This window comes from Anopheles gambiae, chromosome 3 (genome assembly GCF_943734735.2).
Source record: "Anopheles gambiae chromosome 3, idAnoGambNW_F1_1, whole genome shotgun sequence".
NCBI classification, from domain to species: Eukaryota; Metazoa; Arthropoda; class Insecta; order Diptera; family Culicidae; genus Anopheles; species Anopheles gambiae.
In genome coordinates, this window is record NC_064602.1 from 45458570 (window position 1) to 45479793 (window position 21224).

The 21224-nt window shown below is 40.1% G+C and overlaps 1 protein-coding gene across 9 annotated transcripts in view; it reads left to right on the top strand.

Moving 5' to 3' along the window:
- The window catches only part of LOC1279364 (uncharacterized), a 102227-nt gene extending 82407 nt beyond the window's left edge, over positions 1-19820 (top strand). For all 9 annotated transcript variants that reach the window (XM_061661979.1, XM_061661978.1, XM_061661973.1 and 6 more), the window contains 4 exons: positions 3744-3877; positions 10751-10873; positions 12793-12985; positions 18459-19820. In XM_061661979.1, coding sequence (XP_061517963.1) covers positions 3744-3877; positions 10751-10873; positions 12793-12985; positions 18459-18598 — 590 coding nt within the window. In that variant the 3' untranslated portion in view covers positions 18599-19820. The remainder of the gene's footprint in view (positions 1-3743; positions 3878-10750; positions 10874-12792; positions 12986-18458) is intronic.
- Positions 19821-21224: the final 1404 nt, after the last annotated feature.

Genomic DNA, 21224 nt, shown 5'->3' on the forward strand with positions numbered 1-21224 from the left:
CATGGGATTTGTTTTGTTTATTTTCATAGAGACTTTGAGTTGATTGGCCTCATTCACCTTTGTGACATGGGAAGCAAACCAAAACAAAAATGCACGCATGTTATATATCAATCATATTTGAATAAGAAATTCTTAGTCACTATTCATTCTTTCTCGTTTCCATTCTATATACCTGTGCCGTTGCATTATTCGGAACCGTTTTAAAGCACACATTTTGGAATGGTTTCGCTCTAAACGCTCTTTACGTGGAAAACAATAATAGAATTTCTGGGAAAATTCGTCCAAAATGTGATTACCACGCTCGTATTACGAACAAGAAAACTCGACAACGTCACATCGAAGCATCAACATTCAACAGCGAACCCATGCTTACCGGTGCTACCGTTCGTAGCCGTGAGGCGTACAATTTAATATGGCCAATAAAAAATTATTAGATTTTGATCTCAACGGTTTCCATCGATCCGGGGCCAGTTTACCACTGCTTTCACTCACTCACTTTGAAACATTGCGACGCTGTCATCCAGTAATGTTGCGCTGCTGCTTCTCCCCAATCCCATTCCCCACTTTTTTCTCACCATCAAATCTGCCCTTTCCGTTTGACATTTGCAAGCATTCGCGTTAGGGAGCCTGCGGGTGCAGAAGCACTCGAAAGCACTTTTCCAGCATGAATGGCAGCAGAGGCAGCGAGGTAACGGTTTGCGTTATCGGGTGCGCTTTATTCGCACCCGCGCCCAATGTTGCCAATGATGTTTCCGTTTTTTTCCACTCCAGGGCAGGATGGTTCAATGATTTTATATTGAATATTACCGCTCCCAGCTGGAGCGTACAAAATTGCCGTGGAATTTATTTATTCCTTGGCAATTCCACCGACCAGTGCTTTCTTCGCTGCAGGCTTGCCTATGTTCTTTCCGTGAAAAAATACCTTTTCAAGCACTCATCCCAAACGCCATTCTCCCGATGCGTGTACATTTCTAACCTCTCAATTGAGAGGCAGTTGGAATATTTTCCTCTTCACTGTTTTTGTTTGATTTCCCATCTTTCCTGAGACGCTTGCGACTGCGGCCCTTCCCGGGTGCGCGCAGTAATCGAGAGCTCGGCGAAGCGCACACAAAAACGAAACGGACGCAAAAGATAGCCGCGTGACCGCATAAATGTCAGCTCCCAAAAGCGTAATGATCCTTTGCACCGGCAGGCGGCTACGACGATGTGACGCAATCGTGGCGAACCAGGGCAGGGCAAACAACTTGCACAACTTGCCAGCGCACTGGGGCAAGCATTGGGGCGTGCTGGAATTAGGGGTCTGCAACGTTGAAGCATTAATCCGGCACCAACTGGAGCGTACGAATTTATTGAACGCGCATGGAAGCAACTTTTTTGCCCACTTATTTTGTTATGCTTCTTTGAGCTCACATTTTTTGAACGGTATAAAATGTTTCCTTTCTGCTTTGCTTCTGTGGTATCGAGAGGTAAATGAGATCGTTAGCGTGTAGTTTGGGAAAATCTGCTCATTCTGCTTACGGAATGGGTGGATTATGGCAGCAGTTTGGTGGTAAGCCCTGTTTTACTTGCAGTTTTTGACATGAATTATATCGAACAAAAGGTTGCTTTTTGTATGCAACATTCTTCATTAATATAGCTACAGTACAATAGCGGTCAGTGGTCAAACATTTCGATTGGGTTGGTAGGTTAATGCTAGTAAGAAACCATTCTACCTACTTTGAAATACATTAATTCGTTCGAACAAATCATTTGCCTGTACATTCAGCTACTGTGCGACTGGCGATGAACGCAATGTAATTAAAATCGATCATTAGTCAAAATTTAAATTGCAACGCCATCGCTTCCCCCTATATATCGCCCACCGTACGGTGATTCGCATAATTTGAGTTTCGATTTTAATTGTTTTGTTTCAGATCACAACTAAACCAAACCGAACAAACGGTAACGCTATCGAGTATCGAGCGTTTTGAACACCGGCACGGCACGTAGGAGAATATGAAAATTTTGTGGCAGCAAATCACATATCCCATTACAAATCCCTCGTCTCATTTTGCATCCTATTATGCCGGTTAATAGGATTACATATATGCATTGGGCCAAGCGCTTTCCATGACCACCGCCCACCGTTTAGCGGCCGTATCAATTGCGCTGTAATCAAATGCAGTAAATACATCCCCGATATGCCCGATGGCCGTACGCTTTTGCATCACACATTTATTATCCCGGCAATACAAATCGCCCGCATACCCGACGCGAACGCTATGCTGGCAGTGAAGGGAACGAAAGGGAGAAAATCGTATGCCAGCCCCTGCCCTGGCACCAGCCGGGCTCTCTCGCAGCCCCTGAGACGGTAACGAGGATGTACAGATTCACACGATGACGTCGGGTGTTTCGGTTTACGCGGCGCTTACACTTGCAATCGCTGGAAAGCCTTATTTAATTACATATTAATTACAACGGGCGGAGCGCTGGGCTAGACTCTACGCAGCAGTTAGGCAGCAAATCAGATTGCTTCGGTTCGCTCGTCTTCGCTGTGCTTTGCTGCAATCGTTCGCTTTTGATGTTGCCGGTGGATGCACAGTAGCCTAGTTTCTCACCATTGCTGTATGGGCCACCAAGGCCTTGATCACGACGATAATGAATAATGTATTAGCTGTAAAATCTTACTAATCATCACGATACACAACACCGCAAGTACACTTCCGTGCGCTCCGACAGCACGCTGCACTGACTCACTGCATTAACAGCCACAGTAGCCTCCCGCTCCCGGTGCTTGTCGCAACGAGTATAAATTAATGATCTTACCACCGTTCACTCAAACACTTCACGAACTCTTTTGCCAACGGTATGAGACTTTCGACGCCTGGTGGAGACGCCCGGTACCGTGCACCTTTGGCGAGCTAATGCATTTGCTCTTTTGGCTAATTCGCTTCGGTGCAGTACAGGCCAGCTTGCTCTTGCACTGAACGATGGTGTACGGCACGATAAATCACCAATGCACCAGTGATGGTGACCCTTGTCCGAGTAGCGTAAGAACATCAATAAATCTAATGAACTGTGCCTGGCTGTCGTCGTTGTCGTCAGTTAGAGGTCACTCAGATGCATTGCTTGCTTGTACTGGGCAGTAGAATGGAAGCAGCATCGATTGTCAGGCAGGCTCTAGCTAATCGAAGGGTGACATCATTTTTCAACACTGCTAGGTCACTTGTGGAAACCTTTCGTCGCCTTTAACCACCGTACTCGAAATAGAGCATCTAAAATATTCGATCATGCTCGATGCAGACTTATTTTTGAGCAATTTGAAATGATTCCAATGGGATGAATGTTGAGATTTTTTTAAGAAATTGTATTTGCAGATCAAAAGCCATTTTCACCGAAACTGGCGCAATCAGGACAAAAATGTCCCACTATGCCCGGTTCTGCATTAGGAATGTCAGAAGCAAATCCATACAATCTTCATTTATCTTATTCAATTCGATTCCATCGCTCACCGGTCTAAACCCAGAGAGCGTGGCACAATTTCCTCATTTCAAATCAGTTGGTCTTATTCAACTTTTTCCATTCATTTTCTTTTTTCCATGCACAACATATGTGGACTGACCATATTCGAACACCGGTGAAACTGGAACTCAACTGCATTGCCGGCATTATCATCACCATCATCGTGGTGGGAATTCTTGGAAATAATAATCATCGCTGATCGGCCCCTTCTACCGGATGGAATCTTCGACATCTTTCCACAGAGCCACCTATTGAACAGCCATCCGTGACGGGAGTGCAGGCGAGGTATCGGCCAGGCGATATTCTACGAGCCAACTGCACCTCGCATAATTCGAAACCAGCAGCAAATTTGACGTGGACGATTAATGATGTACCGGTAAGATTTATTGTCTTTTCAGAGGAAATGTTGGGAGTAAAATAAATAAAGCGAATTGCTCCGCCTTGTTAACCTGGCGTGGTTCGAGTCCTCCATACCGCACCGCTACCTGCAGGCGAGGTAAAACCATGTTCTGTTCGTTGTCGGTGCTGTATACATTTTCGGTACCGTTTGGCTGATTGCCAATGAATGATGGAGCTCGTGTCGATGGATTTGACTTGCAGTAAATGAACGAATTTATTGATGGAAACGACAAAGCACGCACCCACATCTATTACGCGGAAGTGATATGCGTGGAGCGCGGTGAAAAACTGTGTTTACCAATAAGAATAAGAGAACGCGTGCCTGCACTTAGTGGTGCTGTTCCATAGCGAGCTGCTGGGCTATTGATAATCGTTGAATGGCACGTTCCGACATCGCATGAGGAAAGCATGTTTCTTTTTTTTGTAGCGCTTTTTTGCTTCTTTTTACTGGTGGGTTTTACAAGACAAGCATACGCATGACGGGCTATAAAGCAAACTCGGAATGAAATTAGATTTCCGGCTTTGACAAACGAATAAAATGAAAGATACGAAAGCGTGGCGCGACGGGTAATTCGAGCTGACGAAGTACGCAACGAGGATTGCGGTATACGGGAAATGTTTCATTTTTCTCCTCCAGTGAATGGTCCCACGAGATTTTTCCTGGTAAACACAACAAAATGGGAATAAAAAAAACCACCCGCTCAACCAATGGAATGTAAAGTTTGCTTGCAAACCCATCAACGATCACTAGGTTAGCGGAACGATTTTGTTCGTTAAATGTATGTACACGTTTGATTTGGAAGTTCCGAGTAGAGGGGAAGCTTCAGAAGAGAACGAGCTACAGCGGTAGCGTGACAGAATGGAGATGAATGAAAATCGAATTCCCCTTTCGAGCGAAATGGTTGCCGTACCGTATTGGTGCAACCGAAGCAACGAGCTGAAAATGTCGCTGTGGCCACAGGATTTTTGAGAGCTCTCTCTGGTAGCAAACCAAACAGGATTTAAAAACCTATTTAGGGCATAATTGAATTTACACTTCTCAATCAAAGATAATTTCACGCAAGACTGCGGCTGAGCATAGATACGAGCTTCAAGGCGTTAGGATAGGTTAGGCTAGCAACACGTTAACGAAAAGCTAAACATTGAATTGTGGAGAGCTTGAATTGATAACTTCCCTAGGAAGGAATGGAATTAAAAACATAAAAGAAAATGAATTTTTGTAAAGCTTACAATTTAATTGCGTTTGGTGTTTCAATGTGCAGCGATAGAAAAGGGAGGGTTTTGATGGTATGATTTTAGAATTATGCAGTACATTTATTTATTCATTTATTTATATGATACCTCAATCTGGATGATTTTTAACAATAAAAAAAAAACATAATTCATTTCGGTTTTATTATAATCTAACACATAACATAATATGTTTATTGATTAATCCATCAGGATTTTAAAGATCCTACATGAATGTACTTAAATTAGTGCTTATAAACTATGTAAGGTACATAAATCGATAGGTGAGAACTGGTGTACAAGAATAGTTGATATGTTGAAATCAAATAAATTATAGTTATTGATGAAAGTTCGACACATAGCTGACATAGGATCAGACTGGCCAAAACGAGTTCTATAACCAGTGACGGATATGAATTGACGTGTACGTAGATTCCTAGATGGCTCGTTAAATTCTATCGTAGCTAATAAAGTAGCAGCATCAATGTGGTGGTTGAGTAGTTAATGACATAAAAAAAGGCATTTAGCTATCTCATGGCAATTTTTCAACGGCTAAATTTCTAAAAGCAGATACCGGGAATGGTAGACAATAATATATACACTATAAAATATATAATAATACATACCTACTTACGATCTACTTAATACAAATCAATTTAATGACTGCTCCAACTCCTGTTCTTCTACCTGCGGGTGAATACCACAAAAGAAAGAAAAGAAAATATAATTGATCACACAATGGCAAAATGGTCCCTTATATTTTCTCCCTCCCCCATGTTTGATGTATATTCCAACTTCAAGTGGTACTTTAATATCAAGCTCTTCCAGTAATTTCACAGAATTTGCTCTCAGTATTTTTCCTATTGCAACGTTAGATTTTATATTGCAACGTTTACTCCTCTTTGATCTACTGACGGAAGTGTTGCTCCGTTGCAGTAACCAATGGAATGTGCTTAATTTGTGTAGTTCAGCTAACTGTAACTATGACTATTTGATAGCAAGTTTTTATTTATAGTTAATACGATGTCTGGAGCGATGAATGAAATGATTATTCGTTTGTATTGTACGTGTACTAGCTGTTGAGTTTGGAACATTTGCTGCTGGGAGAATTCCGACTTATTGTTTGCATTATTTATTATTTATTTATTCCGAAAGTTATCCAGCTGGCATAAGCTTACATAACATACTTATTTCTATAGTTAATGCTAAAGAACAGTGCTAACAAAAACGCATCGAAAAACATAACAAGTTTAACTGTCAATCGACCAAATAAAAATAAAAAACAACATAAACTGTGGAAGCGTCATATTAAGCTATGTAAAAAGGTCCGTAAATTGTTCAAGTTTGAGTACAAGTCGACATTGTTTCCTAGCGAGTTATAGGCACTTATCATTTTTAATAAAGGATCGTTAGATCCAAAATTAGTCGATCTGAATTCTATGTTAAATAATGTCCTGGTTCTTAACATTCTACTGGGGGCCTGAAAGTTCAATTTACTCAGAATTGACGGGGCGTCTAAAGATCCGCTAACAAGTTTGTGTATAAATAAGCACTGTGCCGTCTTTCTTCTATGTTGCAGAGGTTCTAGTTCAAATAACAGGCACCTTGTACGGTAAGAGGGACAAACACAATTACGAGACCACGGGAGACGGTAAAACAATGAACGAGTGAGCTTGCGTTGAACCGATTCTAGCCTATCTATTACAGCCGTTGCCGTCAAATTTTGGCCGTAAGTCATGTATTTTTGTCTCGTAGGCGTCAATTTTTGATAGTGTGCATCAAGTTTTGTCTCGTAGGCGTCAATTTTTGACAGTGTGTTTCAATTTTTGTCTCGAAGGCGTCAATTTTTGTCAGTGCGCATCAATTTTTATCTCGAAGGCATCAATTTTTGTCCAATGGTCACAAATTTTTGTCTCTTGGTATTTTTTCTTTATTTTAATACATTCCAGAATGCAAAACAAAATTAAAGAGGTTATACAATGCAAAGGAATAAATTCGGGAATTCTATATTTCACATAGTTTTACGTCTTATTTATAATAATATCAAAACAATTTAGAGAAGATTAATCCACGATTATTTCTTCATTTTGGCATCGTGGCAAATCTTCTTCTTCTTTTGGCTCAACGACCATTTTCGATCAAAGCCTGCCTGTACCACAACTTGTGGGCTTAGCTTTCAGTGACTAATTGATCCCTCCATAGCAGGATAGTCAGTCCTACGTATGGCGGCATGGTCCATTTGGGGCTTGAACCCATGACGGGCATGTTATTAAGTCGTACGAGTTGACGACTGTATTACGAGACCGGCAATCGTGGCAAATAGTTAAATAAATTCCTAAAATAGTTCTCGCAATCCGTACGGTTTATCATTGTACTGCCATATTCGATTAAGGAGTACAAAGTATATCCATTGTTCAAAAGCAATCAGCTGTGTTGATCTACGTACCTGAAATTTAGTAAAAAAAATTGAAGCATTTATTGAAATTAAATGTTACTACAATTAAACAACCCTAACTACGCGTCAAATCAGGTAAACTCATGTTGATATATTAAGAGGCAAAATTTCATGAACAAGCGACAAAAATTGGTGACCATGAGACAAAAATTGGTGCCTTCGAGACAAAAATTGATGCGCACTGACAAAAATTGACGCATTCGAGACAAAAATTGATTATAATCGTGAACAATGGGAGTTCTTTTTCTAGTGTAGGATATAACAGAGCATTTAGATATGTTGAGACGCATACAATTTGAATTACACCATGAGTCAAATCGAGTTAAGCAGTTTTGAAGAGTATAACAATCGGTTTGATCTGATATCGGTAGGAACATTTTCATATCATCTGCATAAAACAGTTTTTCGCAATCTGGTATAACATAAATAACATCGTTTATGAAAATGTTAAAAAGAATACTGCCTTGTGGAACCCCGGACGTGTTGGTGAATGGTGCAGATAGAGAGGAGGAAATATTCACTGCTATATGCCTATCACTTAAATAACAGGAGAGCCAATGAACTAGCGCCCCATTTACTCCGTAGCTTGATAGTTTTGAAATTAGCATTGATTTACGGAGTCAAAGGCAGCACTGAAGTCGGTGTAGATTACGTCTACCTGTTTACCATTGTCCATTGCAGTATAGCAGGTGCTCAATAAAGAGAGAAGGTTTATTTCAATTGAGCGGATGGGTAGAAAGCCGTGCTGATCATTGGAGATTATATTTTTAAAACCACTTGATAGGTGTTTCGAAATGGTGATCTCGAAAATTTTGTTGACTGCACATAACATATAAATACCACGGTAATTACATATGTCATTTCTATTTCCATTTTTGTAAACCGGGAACATGAATGAAGATTTCCATGCTTGAGGGAAGCATTTCTGCTGCAAAGACTTGTTGAACAATGTGGTCAAGACAGGAGTTAAAGCATCTCTGCAGCGTTTGAAAATAGCACTGGGTATAGCGTCAGGCCCAGCAACGAATGAAAGCTTCAACTCGTTGATAGCCGAGGCAATGTCAGCTTCAGACAGAACAGGAAGAGGAATGTCGGCAGCATCAGGTATATGGTTGGACGTAACAGCATTAGTGACTGGTGGCGAGTTAATCACGTATGTTGATGAAAAGTAATCAGCAAATGCTTGACTGATTTCAACATTACCGGTGTACGATCTTCCATTCAGAAGCATCATTGATGGAAGTCTGTTACTATCTCGTTTTTGTCGAGCAAAACTAAACTTATATTAAACATACATTTATGCGTGTATTAAATGTATTGTATCATGCTTCCCTGATTTACAATACTCTGGAGTTACACGAATTCGAATTATGCCAAGGTACATTTAAGAGAACAGATAGTAGAAAAGCGAACGGCACTGCTGCTGTATCTCAATCCTGGCCCAATTGAATCGTGGACAGCGAAACAGCACGTGTTCTACGTCTTCCACAGCGTTCTCGCACGCGAGGTAGTTGGGCTCCGAATAGCTCCGCAAGAACCCGTGTTTCGTGAGGAGCTGAGTGAGGACAATATCTACTTTCACGTATATTTGAAGGACCTTACGTCATTTGAAATGCGTTAACCAATAGTTTCCGCGTACATAGCAAATAGAACAGATTTATAGAACAGCGCGTTTTAGTATGTTTATTAAAATTATCGGAAAAATGAGTCATATTAACGAAAGAGTTTTTTAGTCACAAAACATAAAATCAAGTAGGTATGAGTACCAAGTTCACCAAGTTCTAATCAATACGTCGCAAACGTAGTGTCCTTTACAGTACAATCATGAAATAGCACTCGTTCTTATTATTGTCTACTGCAATACCTGTATTTAATCTATATTTTAATGTTAAATATGAATCCGCAAAGCCCAACAAGTGTTTAAAAAGTACATTTTCAACCTGGCTGCATTTTAATTAATTTTGACAGTTCGTATGTCAACTCGGTACAATTTGCTCCAACAATTGTGCAAATTAAATTGCATTATTGCTGAATGTTTGCAAGACAAAATAATCACATTTAAGATACTTATAAATAATAATAAGTGTATAAAAGTACTAAAATCAGTAGAGTATAATCATTAATCAACTATATTTTGCCTGTAAAACGTAATATTCGACATAAGCGTAAATCCGAGTTACGCGAAAGTCTCTGGAACGCATTATTCGTGTAACCAAGGGAAAGATTGTAGTCTATTTCTTTTATATGCTTGTTTATGAGTAATGATTTTAGTTTTGCAGGTATTGTAAAGTTTCTTCTTCTTCTATTTTGTGAGAGGGGTTGTATCCTCCTATGTTCGTTCAAACGGTTGTTTGAATACCCTTATTCAGAGGCTTACTTTTTCTCTCTCTCTCTTTGTTTATAGACTTCGACTCTCTACAGTCACATATGTTGGCCTGTTTTTTCATTAAGTAAATCCTTTAAATAACTGAGGATAGCTTCGACTAATGTGTCCTAAGTATTTGTTGCTTATTTATAAAACTGAACCAACAAACCATCAATTTAGTTCATGCATGTGTTTGCTACAATAACTTTCGGTTAATAGCGGTATAACGAGAAATAATAACTGCCATCAGCAACTTTATGTTTAAATCATATAAGTAATTTCGTTTAATTAATCCTGGTTATGCGATAGTTGAGAGCTACATGATGTACCATTATTTAATATAACTTAATTACATACGTTTATAGCGCACACAATGGAAGAAATGAAATGAAATTAGTTTGGAAGAAAAAATAAAAAATGCCTTAAAATGTCATTAGGAGTAAACTTCAGGATCAATTGATGGTTCACAAGAGACCATTCTTGAAACAGACTTACAGCATAATCATAATTGCAATTAATACGACATAATACAGTTCATCATTTGATCTTTATGATTAAATGTAACAAATGCAATGAAACGCGGTAAAGACTAGATAATAAATCATATCATGGGTTATATTCCATCCTTAATGCATATGCACCGGTCTGCTTACCCGCCAACTTTCACGCATCTGCCAGTTGGGTTGGAATTATTCTCAAACTTTTCCCGTTATCTACCGGCAAAACTAATCAAAATTTCGTTTTGTTTCATATAAATCATCCTTTACACTGCCTCACCTTCTCTCGCCATATATTCACAGATTCCGGCACAGTACGTGAAGCTGTACCGACCTATAAGGGATACGTTCACTGGACTGGAGACTTCCATTGCCGGTGTCAACTTTATGGTGGCGCACGATCATTTCGTAAAGGGAAAGCTGAAGGTAATTATTCACCCGACCAAAATTTGCATCTACCATCTGCTTTTTCTAGCTATTGTCATCCTTCATCACTCACCCGGAAGTTTGAGTACGTTCTTGTCATTTCGGCCATTGTCCTTTATCTAACGCTGTCCAACTCTTCTTCATCTTTTAATCAAGTCACCTCCCTGGTCTGATCTAATCAAAAACCGCACAATTTATTCTTGTCGATGTGTGTTATTCTTTACACCATTCCTGCTATTGCGGAACTAGTACTGTAAGCATGCTGTTACCATGTTCTCAGAGGGTGTCCATATTTCGCACACAGACATACTTGAACAACATTTGCCCGGGATTGGGAGCGCAGTATAGAACAAGAACACAAAATTCTGCTACCGCACACGGTGAATACAAATAGCTAAATTTATTCCATAGCAATCGGACCGGAGTTTGGAAAGTCCTCAACCCGACAGTTCATGCGCCGGTGTGTTGCGTGCTTGGAAAAACTTTTCCCATCTCAATGCAAAATAATTTGGATCCTCAAAACCTTCCTCTCCTTTGTAAGCGGACCACGCAACTTCGAAGTGCATTCAGTCTGATGATTGGATGGCATCCAGAAGCAGTTCAATGATTTCCATTAGATGCTGCGGATAATGTGTAATACTTTCTGCAGAACATAAAACACCGGTCGATGGTACATTGTGTGAGCTTGTTGGGTTTTTTTTGTGTTATCAGTGTCTTATGTTTAAGCTCCGATAATTTTAATTGCGAACAAGTCAGCTGGGGGACAATTGTATTGTATAAAGTGGGAAAGTATTGTATTCAGTACGATAGCGACACCGTTGTAGAGCAGCAGATTAACGAATCACAAAACGAACAAAGCAACGGGAACACTGATCATAGATATCCTTTACTTTTAATGCCCGACTGTCTTATCGAAGTAAAAAATCTCAACTACCTCGATTTATTTCTCCTTTGGCTATGACTGGCTGTCCAGGAAATGTGTTCAATGACTCACGGATGAGATGAAGAGAATCGGTTTCAAGCGGTCAAGAGGAAAAGTTTAATTAATTAATTATAAATTTTCAAAGCCACACCTGACAAAAGAAACAGAAAAGCGGAAGATACGAGAACAAAACAATCAGCAAGGTATAATGGTACGAAAAACAGAAAACATCGCTTTACAATTTTAAACACCACAAAGTGATGGATTTTTTAGCAAAACAGTCCGCCAGTTGCTAACTAATAGAAAAAAGTGACGAATTTTTTGTGACGAACTCCTAGAGAAAATAAATTGATTTTCATTGTTGATCTTTTTTTCTTCTCAAATCAATGAAAACGACAGCAAAGCTTAACCGTTAGCTTAACTTGGATAACGAATTAGAAATATTTTACCCAACCAAAGCACTTTTCGGAAAACTGCTCTCGTCAAATTTTACTTCAACAGAACAAGCAGGAATGTTCGAAATTAATTTACCACTAATTTCAACAAACGCTTTTACAAGAGCTAGCCAAACAATACATGATATTAATTAAAAGTTAAATTGATTTTAACGAGACGTGCTAGTTCTGGCACCGGCTTGGTTGGTCATATTCAATGAGCTTTTTTGTTGGTGTTTTTAGTCTGGGATCAGCTCGATTCACGTCATATTTCACACAATTGTTTGTGTTGGTCGAGGAGTTTCGCTTTTTGTGATGATGCCGTATTTATTTTTTATGAAAGACAGATTATTTTTTGCGTTCCGTACCATTTTATTTATACCCGTACAAAAATCACGAAAAAGTTAACAAACGATCATGGCAATCCCAAGGAAAATCTATTTAACCAAATGAAAGCATCAATAAGAATCCGTTCACTGCATAGTCGTTTCTAGCGTTTGTTATGTTAGCTATGCTCATTCATTTACGCTATCGTACCTTTTCTCTTTTCTCTCCTGCTGTAGTTGAAATGCTCTGCCTCTATACACCAGCTATATCATGAGACCATCGAACAGCTCGTGCCGGAAGATCGGCCGCGGATATTGGCAACAGGCGTATCGGCGAGCGGGCACAGCATCAGCCTCTACCAAGGCACGGTACACGAGTCCGAACAGACGGATCAGAGCGACGCCTATCTCACCGTGAATGGCTACAAAGGTAAGCGGTATTAACCTTCGTGGTTTAAGATAATTTGTACAAGTTAGAACGAGCAGCTTTCCATGATGCACTTTGAATTGCTATAACCTGTTGAACGAGAAATGCAGCCCTTTGCGGAGATTCAAAACGATCAAGCAAAGTTGTTAATAAAAACATAACTCTATTAAAAGGTATTCAAATTTCAAAATCTGTTTCATCTAACCACCTTCTTCTTTTTGGCTCAACAACCGTTGTCGGTCAATGCCTGCCTCTGTACCACTTATGGGGTTGGCTTTCAGTGACTAATTGATTTCCCCCCATAGCAGGATAATCAGTCCTACGTATGGCGGCACGGTCCATTTAAGGCTTGAACCCATACCGGGCATGTTGTACGAGTACGAGTTGACGACTGTACCATGAGACGGGCACTTACCACGTTAGTTTAAGGCAAATAATTGAGCAAAATTCAAAACACCAAGCTTAACAGCTAGTTTTTCTTTTGCAATTTTATCATCGGATCATTTTAAACCATTATAAATTATAACGTATTTCTACGGCTTCAAATTTGATATTTATACGGACGCATCGAAGAATTGTGTTATGATATTTCTCCATAGATATAGGTTTTTTAATCCAGCCAATGAAGTAACCAGCAGTCTAGCAAACTATATCAGTATTATCATTCGTTTCTGAACATTACTTTTCCATCATGGGGGGCCTTTCCGTTTTAAGCTCGTAGACTGAAATTTCAGCCTATCAGCTTTTTGCATTGTATATCAGTTTTCGAGCAGCTATCTAAGTGGTTATAATAAACAGGTGGGCTTATCCCAAGGTGTATGAATTTAGAAGACTGATTTTTATCGCTTCTGTTTCTGAATGAAGATTTTAAGAGTGTTTTGTGTATTCGTCATGCCTTCAGAAAGCTTGTTTGAACAAAAGTTTTCACCCATCCTGTCAAAAAGTGATATTCAAATTTGGTTATAAAACATGCTATGAGACCACCTGGACTACATGCACTTTGATTCTGGATTCCATCACCAGAACTCTTTAATGCACCTTGGGATAAATGTAAACAAAACCGTGTTTTCGAGCAGGTACTCGAATCTAATTCTAGTTTTGTGGCTAGAATAATCTAGACTGAAAATTGCAGGCTAGTTTTTTGTGTGGTTTTGTATGGAGTGTTTACATGATTTCAACCTCCAACTGTCAAACTCCATACAAAAAACTAACTAGAATCGTGAAGGCCCCCATGAACAGTTTCTGTGTATTTTTCAAGAATTTGTGTCGATAACCAGGGCAGCAATTACAGCGCATACTCCGTACAGTGCAGATGCAAACGTTGCAAGATGAGTAGCATCAAGAGAGATATGGGCAAACAGTAAGATGATATTGCTGTTGAACCACATATGAAGTAATTTCACTACTTCTGTCCTGTTTTGGAGCTAAGAGCAATAACAGCACACTTCGTGCCACTTAAAACCGAGCGGCAAAACCGTTCCCAGAGGCATCCTTATCCATTGGCGTCTCTGGGCCATCCCGTGCTTGAACAGAAGCCACGATTCGTACATGGATAGCTTCATATCTGGTCGGGAATAAATTCCATCCCAGTACACTCCAGCATTCCTACACTGCCACCATCAGCTTTTCTACCACCAGTACGGCTATAAGCCAGCTTTTGCCTACGCCAGCCGTATGTGACAACATTTTCCACATCAAGAACTTGCGAAATGAGAAAAGCTACAACCGTCGGACGTGAAGGTATAAATCATCGCGCAAAATAGATTCCCTTGTCGCACTGGCCGCCGTAAGTCTGGGCTGTGCGCGCGTTCTGCATGCATTGGAAACATTTTACACACCGAAGGAAGATGAGGGTGCCGACAAAGACAATGCAGCTCGATTTGTGAAGCAACTTCTAAACAGCAGCAGCAGCAGCAGCATCTCCTGCCGGTGGCACAACATTCAGCATTTTCGAGTTTACTTCGCCCCAACGAGATAGCAAGAAAATATGCAGAAAACCTTCCTCCTCCCGTCCGTACCGAAAGTGGCCAAAATGGCACAAGATTGAGGTTATTGTGCGATGGTGTGGACGTGTGAAAAATGGGCACGATAATTCATATGCCGCTTTTGGAACTGGTTGTTGGAATTTTCGGGCTGCTGGTAGGTGTCTTTTGCTAGTCCCTATCTTTAGAGATGTGGTTAACCCTTGGATGATAATTAAAGTATTAGAATTTGGGAGCAATATGCAATATAACTTTAATTATTTAGTTGTTCCTTAAGTCTTTATAGAGCTGAACAACACCAACAACGAAATGTGAGAGTGAAAAAGAAACAATTTTAATTCACATTAATAAGCCTCATGATGTAGAAGGGGTTTAGATCGCTATACTTTTGGATTGGAACAAATTATTATTGTTGCTATCGTATAGAAAACCATAAATCAATATTTAAAAATTTCTTAAATTTGATTGAACATATTTTATATCGTTGGTACGAGTTGAAAACAATAGTTCTTTCTACAAGTCACTTAAGACAGCGATCTGACAATCCATGCAACTAAGACTCTGTTCAATTTCTGTCTGTTCCATGTCTTACGGAACTGTCGTTACGTAATCCTACAGTTTTAAACGGAAAATAAATTAGTTGCATTGTTTAAATGAATATATAATTACAGCGAGAGCATTCAACAAATAATTTGCTAGTGTTTTAAAAAATAATTTCGTTATTAAACATTCAAAACTATTTAGAATTTAATTATGACAAATGTCCATGGCAAAACATTCAATGTTCTAATGCGTATAATACAATGCATTATAGCTTGAATCTATATATTTTGCACATTCATTGTCGAAGCAATATCCAATTTTATGCAGAAAAACAGACGTAAACTATGTGCTCTAAAGCGTTTGGCAGATAGGATGCACACAGTACAAGTATAAGTAGAAAACATCACAAACAAAATCAAACTGACATGTCCTAGACAATGTATGTCTTATTTGTACAGAAATGTCTGGCAGTGCGCCTATACCCCACCATTCTAACTCTTCACGTTTGTTCTAGTCTAATGTCCCGTTGACAGAACGCTGCCTAAGATGCAAATAGAATACCAAAGGGGTCATCTATAATCAAACGTTGCATTCTTCCGTTGCGTCGGCCTGTTGTTGTCTATTGTGTTTTCTCTACTTCCTTCAACGTGGACAAATGCTTGTAGAAACAGAACAAAGATAAGCGATAGAAATATTCTAGTAATACACGTGACAGAACGTACTCTATGAACGTTGCACGTTTCTGTGTTATATTATTTATTGTTTTTGAAACCTTCTTTCAAATCTTTATATGCTTCGGTTACTGCCAAACTATTATTTAAACGTAAGGAAACCCGGAAACGTTTTCAAGCGTTTTCAACATCGTAGGAATTCATATCCCTTTGGGGCAAAACACGCGAGGTATGAGTTGCATAACGCTAGCAAACGTAAAGTATCCTCAGGGTTTTGCATTTAATTCCATCGCGAGCCAGTACGAGCAAGCTCAGGACACCTCGAACGAGCTGGCCGCTTGTTGCTAGTATCTTCCATGTGCCATGTGCACGGTATCCTTAGTCAGTCAGCTCACCCGCGCCGAGCGAACCAATGGTAGCTGCCGGGCACATTTGCACATAACTCAAAACACTAACGCTTCCCAGTTTGTCAATTTGCAGATTTCATTCCCCACCTTGCCTTTCCGATACATACTCATCGAGTGCTCGTAAATTGTACCATGTATGGTGTCGTGTGCTCTATGAAAGTCCCGTTGTTCCTTGAGGCTTCTTTTTCGCTCGTTTTTGGAGTGCATGAACTTCTCGAAAGGTACTGCTTCGAGGGTTTTATGGAAAATTTATACTTTCCTCATATTTGCTGGCAAGCGGGCTGACTGTTTTATCATATTTTTCACTGGCGCGTCCACTGCCAGCAACATACAAGCAAAAGCTTGGTTACTTCCCGTGCACTTGAGTGTGTATGTTTTCTCTCTGCTCTCTGGCAGCACATCCCAAGGGGGTTAATTCGAACCCGGCTACCAGACGAGTTGAAGATGACAGAAATGTTTTATGAAGGAAAAACAACCTCTGTCCATTGTGGGGTAAAAAGCATGAAAAAATGAAGAAAAAAATGGGAACCGAAAGCAAACATTGTCGGGTGACAGTGTTGCGAAAAGTCATGCTGCACTTTCTGACATCCTCTGGCGGTCAAATGAGAATGACTTGCTGCACTCATTTGACTACCGGGATCGCTTCCGACGAGTTTCGGGTGCTGGGCTGGCTTGTTGGTAGGGATTGGCCGGACAGACGTCTGTTCAAATAGAGCTGTCGGTAGCACTTTACATCGCTACCAATCATGCTGCTGCTCAGTCCTCGGTGGACTAGGAAAGGGCTACACTAACCAGCTTCCTGGCCGGATCGTCCGGATTGTCGTATGTCATTACAAGAATTTCCAACCCGTATATCTTGAATGTTGTTTTACCCGTTGTTGCCCACACCGCACCCTTGGCGACGCTCACGCGCTTCTGATTGTCCAACGGTGTAAGAAAATAGGTTTTCCATTTCTTCAACCACAGTACCGTGTGCACACTGACCGGAATGCATACAACTTTGATGTAGTACCACGCTTCTGGCCAGGGCATACTGGAACGGGATAAGTTGAAACGGTCCGAAGCGGAAGGTTGGGACGGAGCGATGGAAGTTTTGAAAACATTTGCTACAACGATTTGTGTGAAATATACACTTATGGGACACTATGGAAATAAGCTCGTGTATCAGCATGTGAGCTGTTATAAATCGATGTGCATGTAGGTGCAGTGTAACAGAGTACGAGGAGATGTCTTCGAAGGGTAGATTTCCTGTATCATTTTTCCTTGTCGTGGGAGTGGAGAAGAGAAACAAAACAGGCGGTGCCAGTTTGATGAAAGTAAAAACATTTTAAAATGTACTGGCTGTTGACGATGTGACTTAGTATGGTGGGTGATGTGTTCTACCGTATGTTATATGATATTTTCCATGTTCATGACGTACCATACTTCATGGTATGGTGCTGTTACCTTGATGTATTTCAACATTATCTCTACTGTTTTAAGTTTTCCCTATCTTGAGGGCGGACAAACATGATTGATTTTTTAAAGACACTATAAATATGACTTTGTAAATTGCAAAATAACAACCATAATTTGAATCTCGCTGGTAACAGTTTGTTAAAGTTTTAGGGAAAAAGTTTTGAACGAAATTACTCAGAAATTGTTTTATTTTCAAAAACAACCCAAATAACTAGTTTTATTTCAGTTGCACTATAAACTTCGCTTTTCCAACTACCTTCCAACATCATTTGCTACATAATTGCATACAAACGAAGCGATTATCATGCATCCACTTTCATACCCAGCACACAAAGTTGCATAATGCACTCGTTCCCCAACGTAGTGCAACGTTTTCCATATTCTAACGATCTAATTTTCCGTTCCACACTTTCAGCGGACAAATCATCCCCGCTCGCATCATCATCCGGCAGTTTGCAGATCGATTCCTACGTTAAGGTGTGTTGGGTAACGTTCTACATCTGCATCATCTGTACCGTGATGGTATACTCGATACGCTATCTGATGGTCACCTGACCCCAGCAGAGGGAGGCCAAGAGCGGTGCTGGATCGGCCAATGTCTCCATGGCAGAAGGTACGGCACTCGAGCTGGATACGCTTCCGAGCAGTTATCCTGTTCCGCCGCCCCCGTCTGCAGCCACCATTTCTTCGCCGGCCCTCGTCAACCTGGACAGCTGCGTCCTGTTCGTTCCAAGGTGATGCAACACGTTGCTAACCAGTGTGCCGATGACTGTGTGCATACCTTTGTTTCGTACTTCCGCCCCAAGGCAATCGTTCAACCGACCGGCCAGTCGGTTTGGTGAAAATCACAAATCTCAAAAACAAGCTTAAAAATTGGGTTACTGTAAATGTGTTTTCCGGTACACAGGAACGGCATAAAATTGCTACATCGAAGCAAATACGAATAGCAAAACATTATTGCTATCATGAAGTTCGTAGTAAATGATCTAACTAAACATGAAGGTTTAGTTTATTCCAGCGTACAAACATCTACTTTTATAGCATGAATGGGACAGCTGCCATGACAAAGGTGGCGGGTTGATGAATTGATCAGAAGGTTTTGTCAATATGGGGGAAGTGATGTGTCGAGGTGATAACAATACAACAGTTGCATCATTGGTACTGAACAAATTTTTACGTTACCTTCTCTTTAGGTACAATTTGTAAAAAGTTTTAACTAAATGTACATAAAACGCTACTATCTTGCTTGTTCCAACTCCTGTCGTATCCCTTCCTTTTCCCCCTTCCCCAACTTTTGCGACACAGTCAAATGAATTTTAATGTATCGTTATACAGCGTAAGCTATGGTGTAAAATTTAGTCCATCGAATGATAGCAACGGTTAAGATATAGCACGTACAATGAAGCGAATAGACCGAAACCTGTGACACGTTGAGTAAACATAGGCAAACAAAACAGGTTTAACTAGCTAATTATAAGATACTACGATCTGTAAATATGCATACACCCAAGCAAGAATGTAGAATACCTACCGACAAGCAACTGGAACGTAAATGGCCGTACACAAATACAAACAAGCAGAATACAATGCATCCTTTAACCGTACCAAGTAAATGTATGCTTACCTTGCGTTTCATATCGGGTAGATCACCCTCACACAAAGGGGTTTTCAGTTACTGGGCTTGAATTACCTGTAATAGATAAACATGTATCAATTTGTTGTTCACTACCAAACAGAAAAAAAAAAAACAAATAAACTGACAGATGGGAATAAACTACTTCTACTTTGTGTAAGCTAAAGCGCGTTTTCTATTCATATCACGTCAACCATTGATTGTATATATCGTTTAATAGGAACTTAAACTTCTTCACTCAATATTCGATGTTGCTATTGTGATGGATTATTAGTGCAGTAGTGAATCAATTTACTTCACTTATTTATAATAGGCAACAGTTTTTGCGCCCTAAACTCTGTTGAATAGCTTTTCTTCGGAAGATTATGTTGCAGAGCGACCGAGTATTCACATTATTAGCTGTCGCGAAACGGTTTAATACTGCGATAGTTACTATCTCTCGATCTCTCGCCTATATAGACTTTCTAGACTTGTTTCGTACCACGCAGGCAGATAGTTAGTCCTTGCTACGAGGGGACAATCCATATGTGGCTTGAACTTATGGTGGGTATGTTGTTAAGTCGTTCGAAATAGAGACTGTACCACGGGACCGTCCATACTGAAAAAGAAAATAAATCGAAAGTCATACATGCTGAACATACAGTTTGTATGGTATGGCCCATTTGTATTTGTATGGCCCAAAATGGCTACAGATTGTTTCGGTTTAGATTGCAGACTACAAGCTTGTGGATCACGGTGGGATACATCCGGATGAAATGCTCTTATTGTCAATTGTGCTCAAGAATACAGCTTAGCAAGACGCAGGCTACCATTCCAAAATAGGACATCCCGTAGGACCTGAGAACAGGAACTGACCACTTCCGCACAGGGAAGGATTTGTGATATTTTTTGTGACTAATTGTACTTTGATGTTGCTCGATGATCTGTTAACCCCTCCTTAAACTGCACTGAAAACAGAATAGTCAACGCACGGCTCAGTTCTGGGAAGGTCACGCGTGGTTATTATAATTCGCTTCGTGATGGTTTGGCATTTGGCAGCTAAATGGCAAAGTACCGTGTCGCGTTACCACACATATGGACTACCATTTTTTCAATCCAGGGCTTTACAACAGTTTTCAGAACCATTCAGTGGCCATTCGTTTACAGCTTAAGGCCCTGTTTGAAGAATACGGGGAAATAAAGGTCCCTTTGGTCGATGGTTTTCAAAGAACACTATACTTCCGTCGTGCTGTCCAGATTCTGACAAATCATTCGGACTCAAACACTCTTTATGGTAAATATACCTGTAGTGGTGGTAATAATAATAGTCGCAATAGACATCAAAATAGGTCATATGTCATAAACTAGAAGTAATAAAGTTTGTTTATGTTGGCACGAAATGTTCTTTGCTCTTTGACAAAGAACTCAATTCAAATTTCAATGGTAAAAAAAAATTGTTTTTTAATTAATTTCAAACAAAGGGCACGTATTTGCTCACTTTTTTAATTTCGATGAAATTATTTTGTCTCCGTTTTGATAAGCACATACGTCCGAAAATTCTCCTGCTAA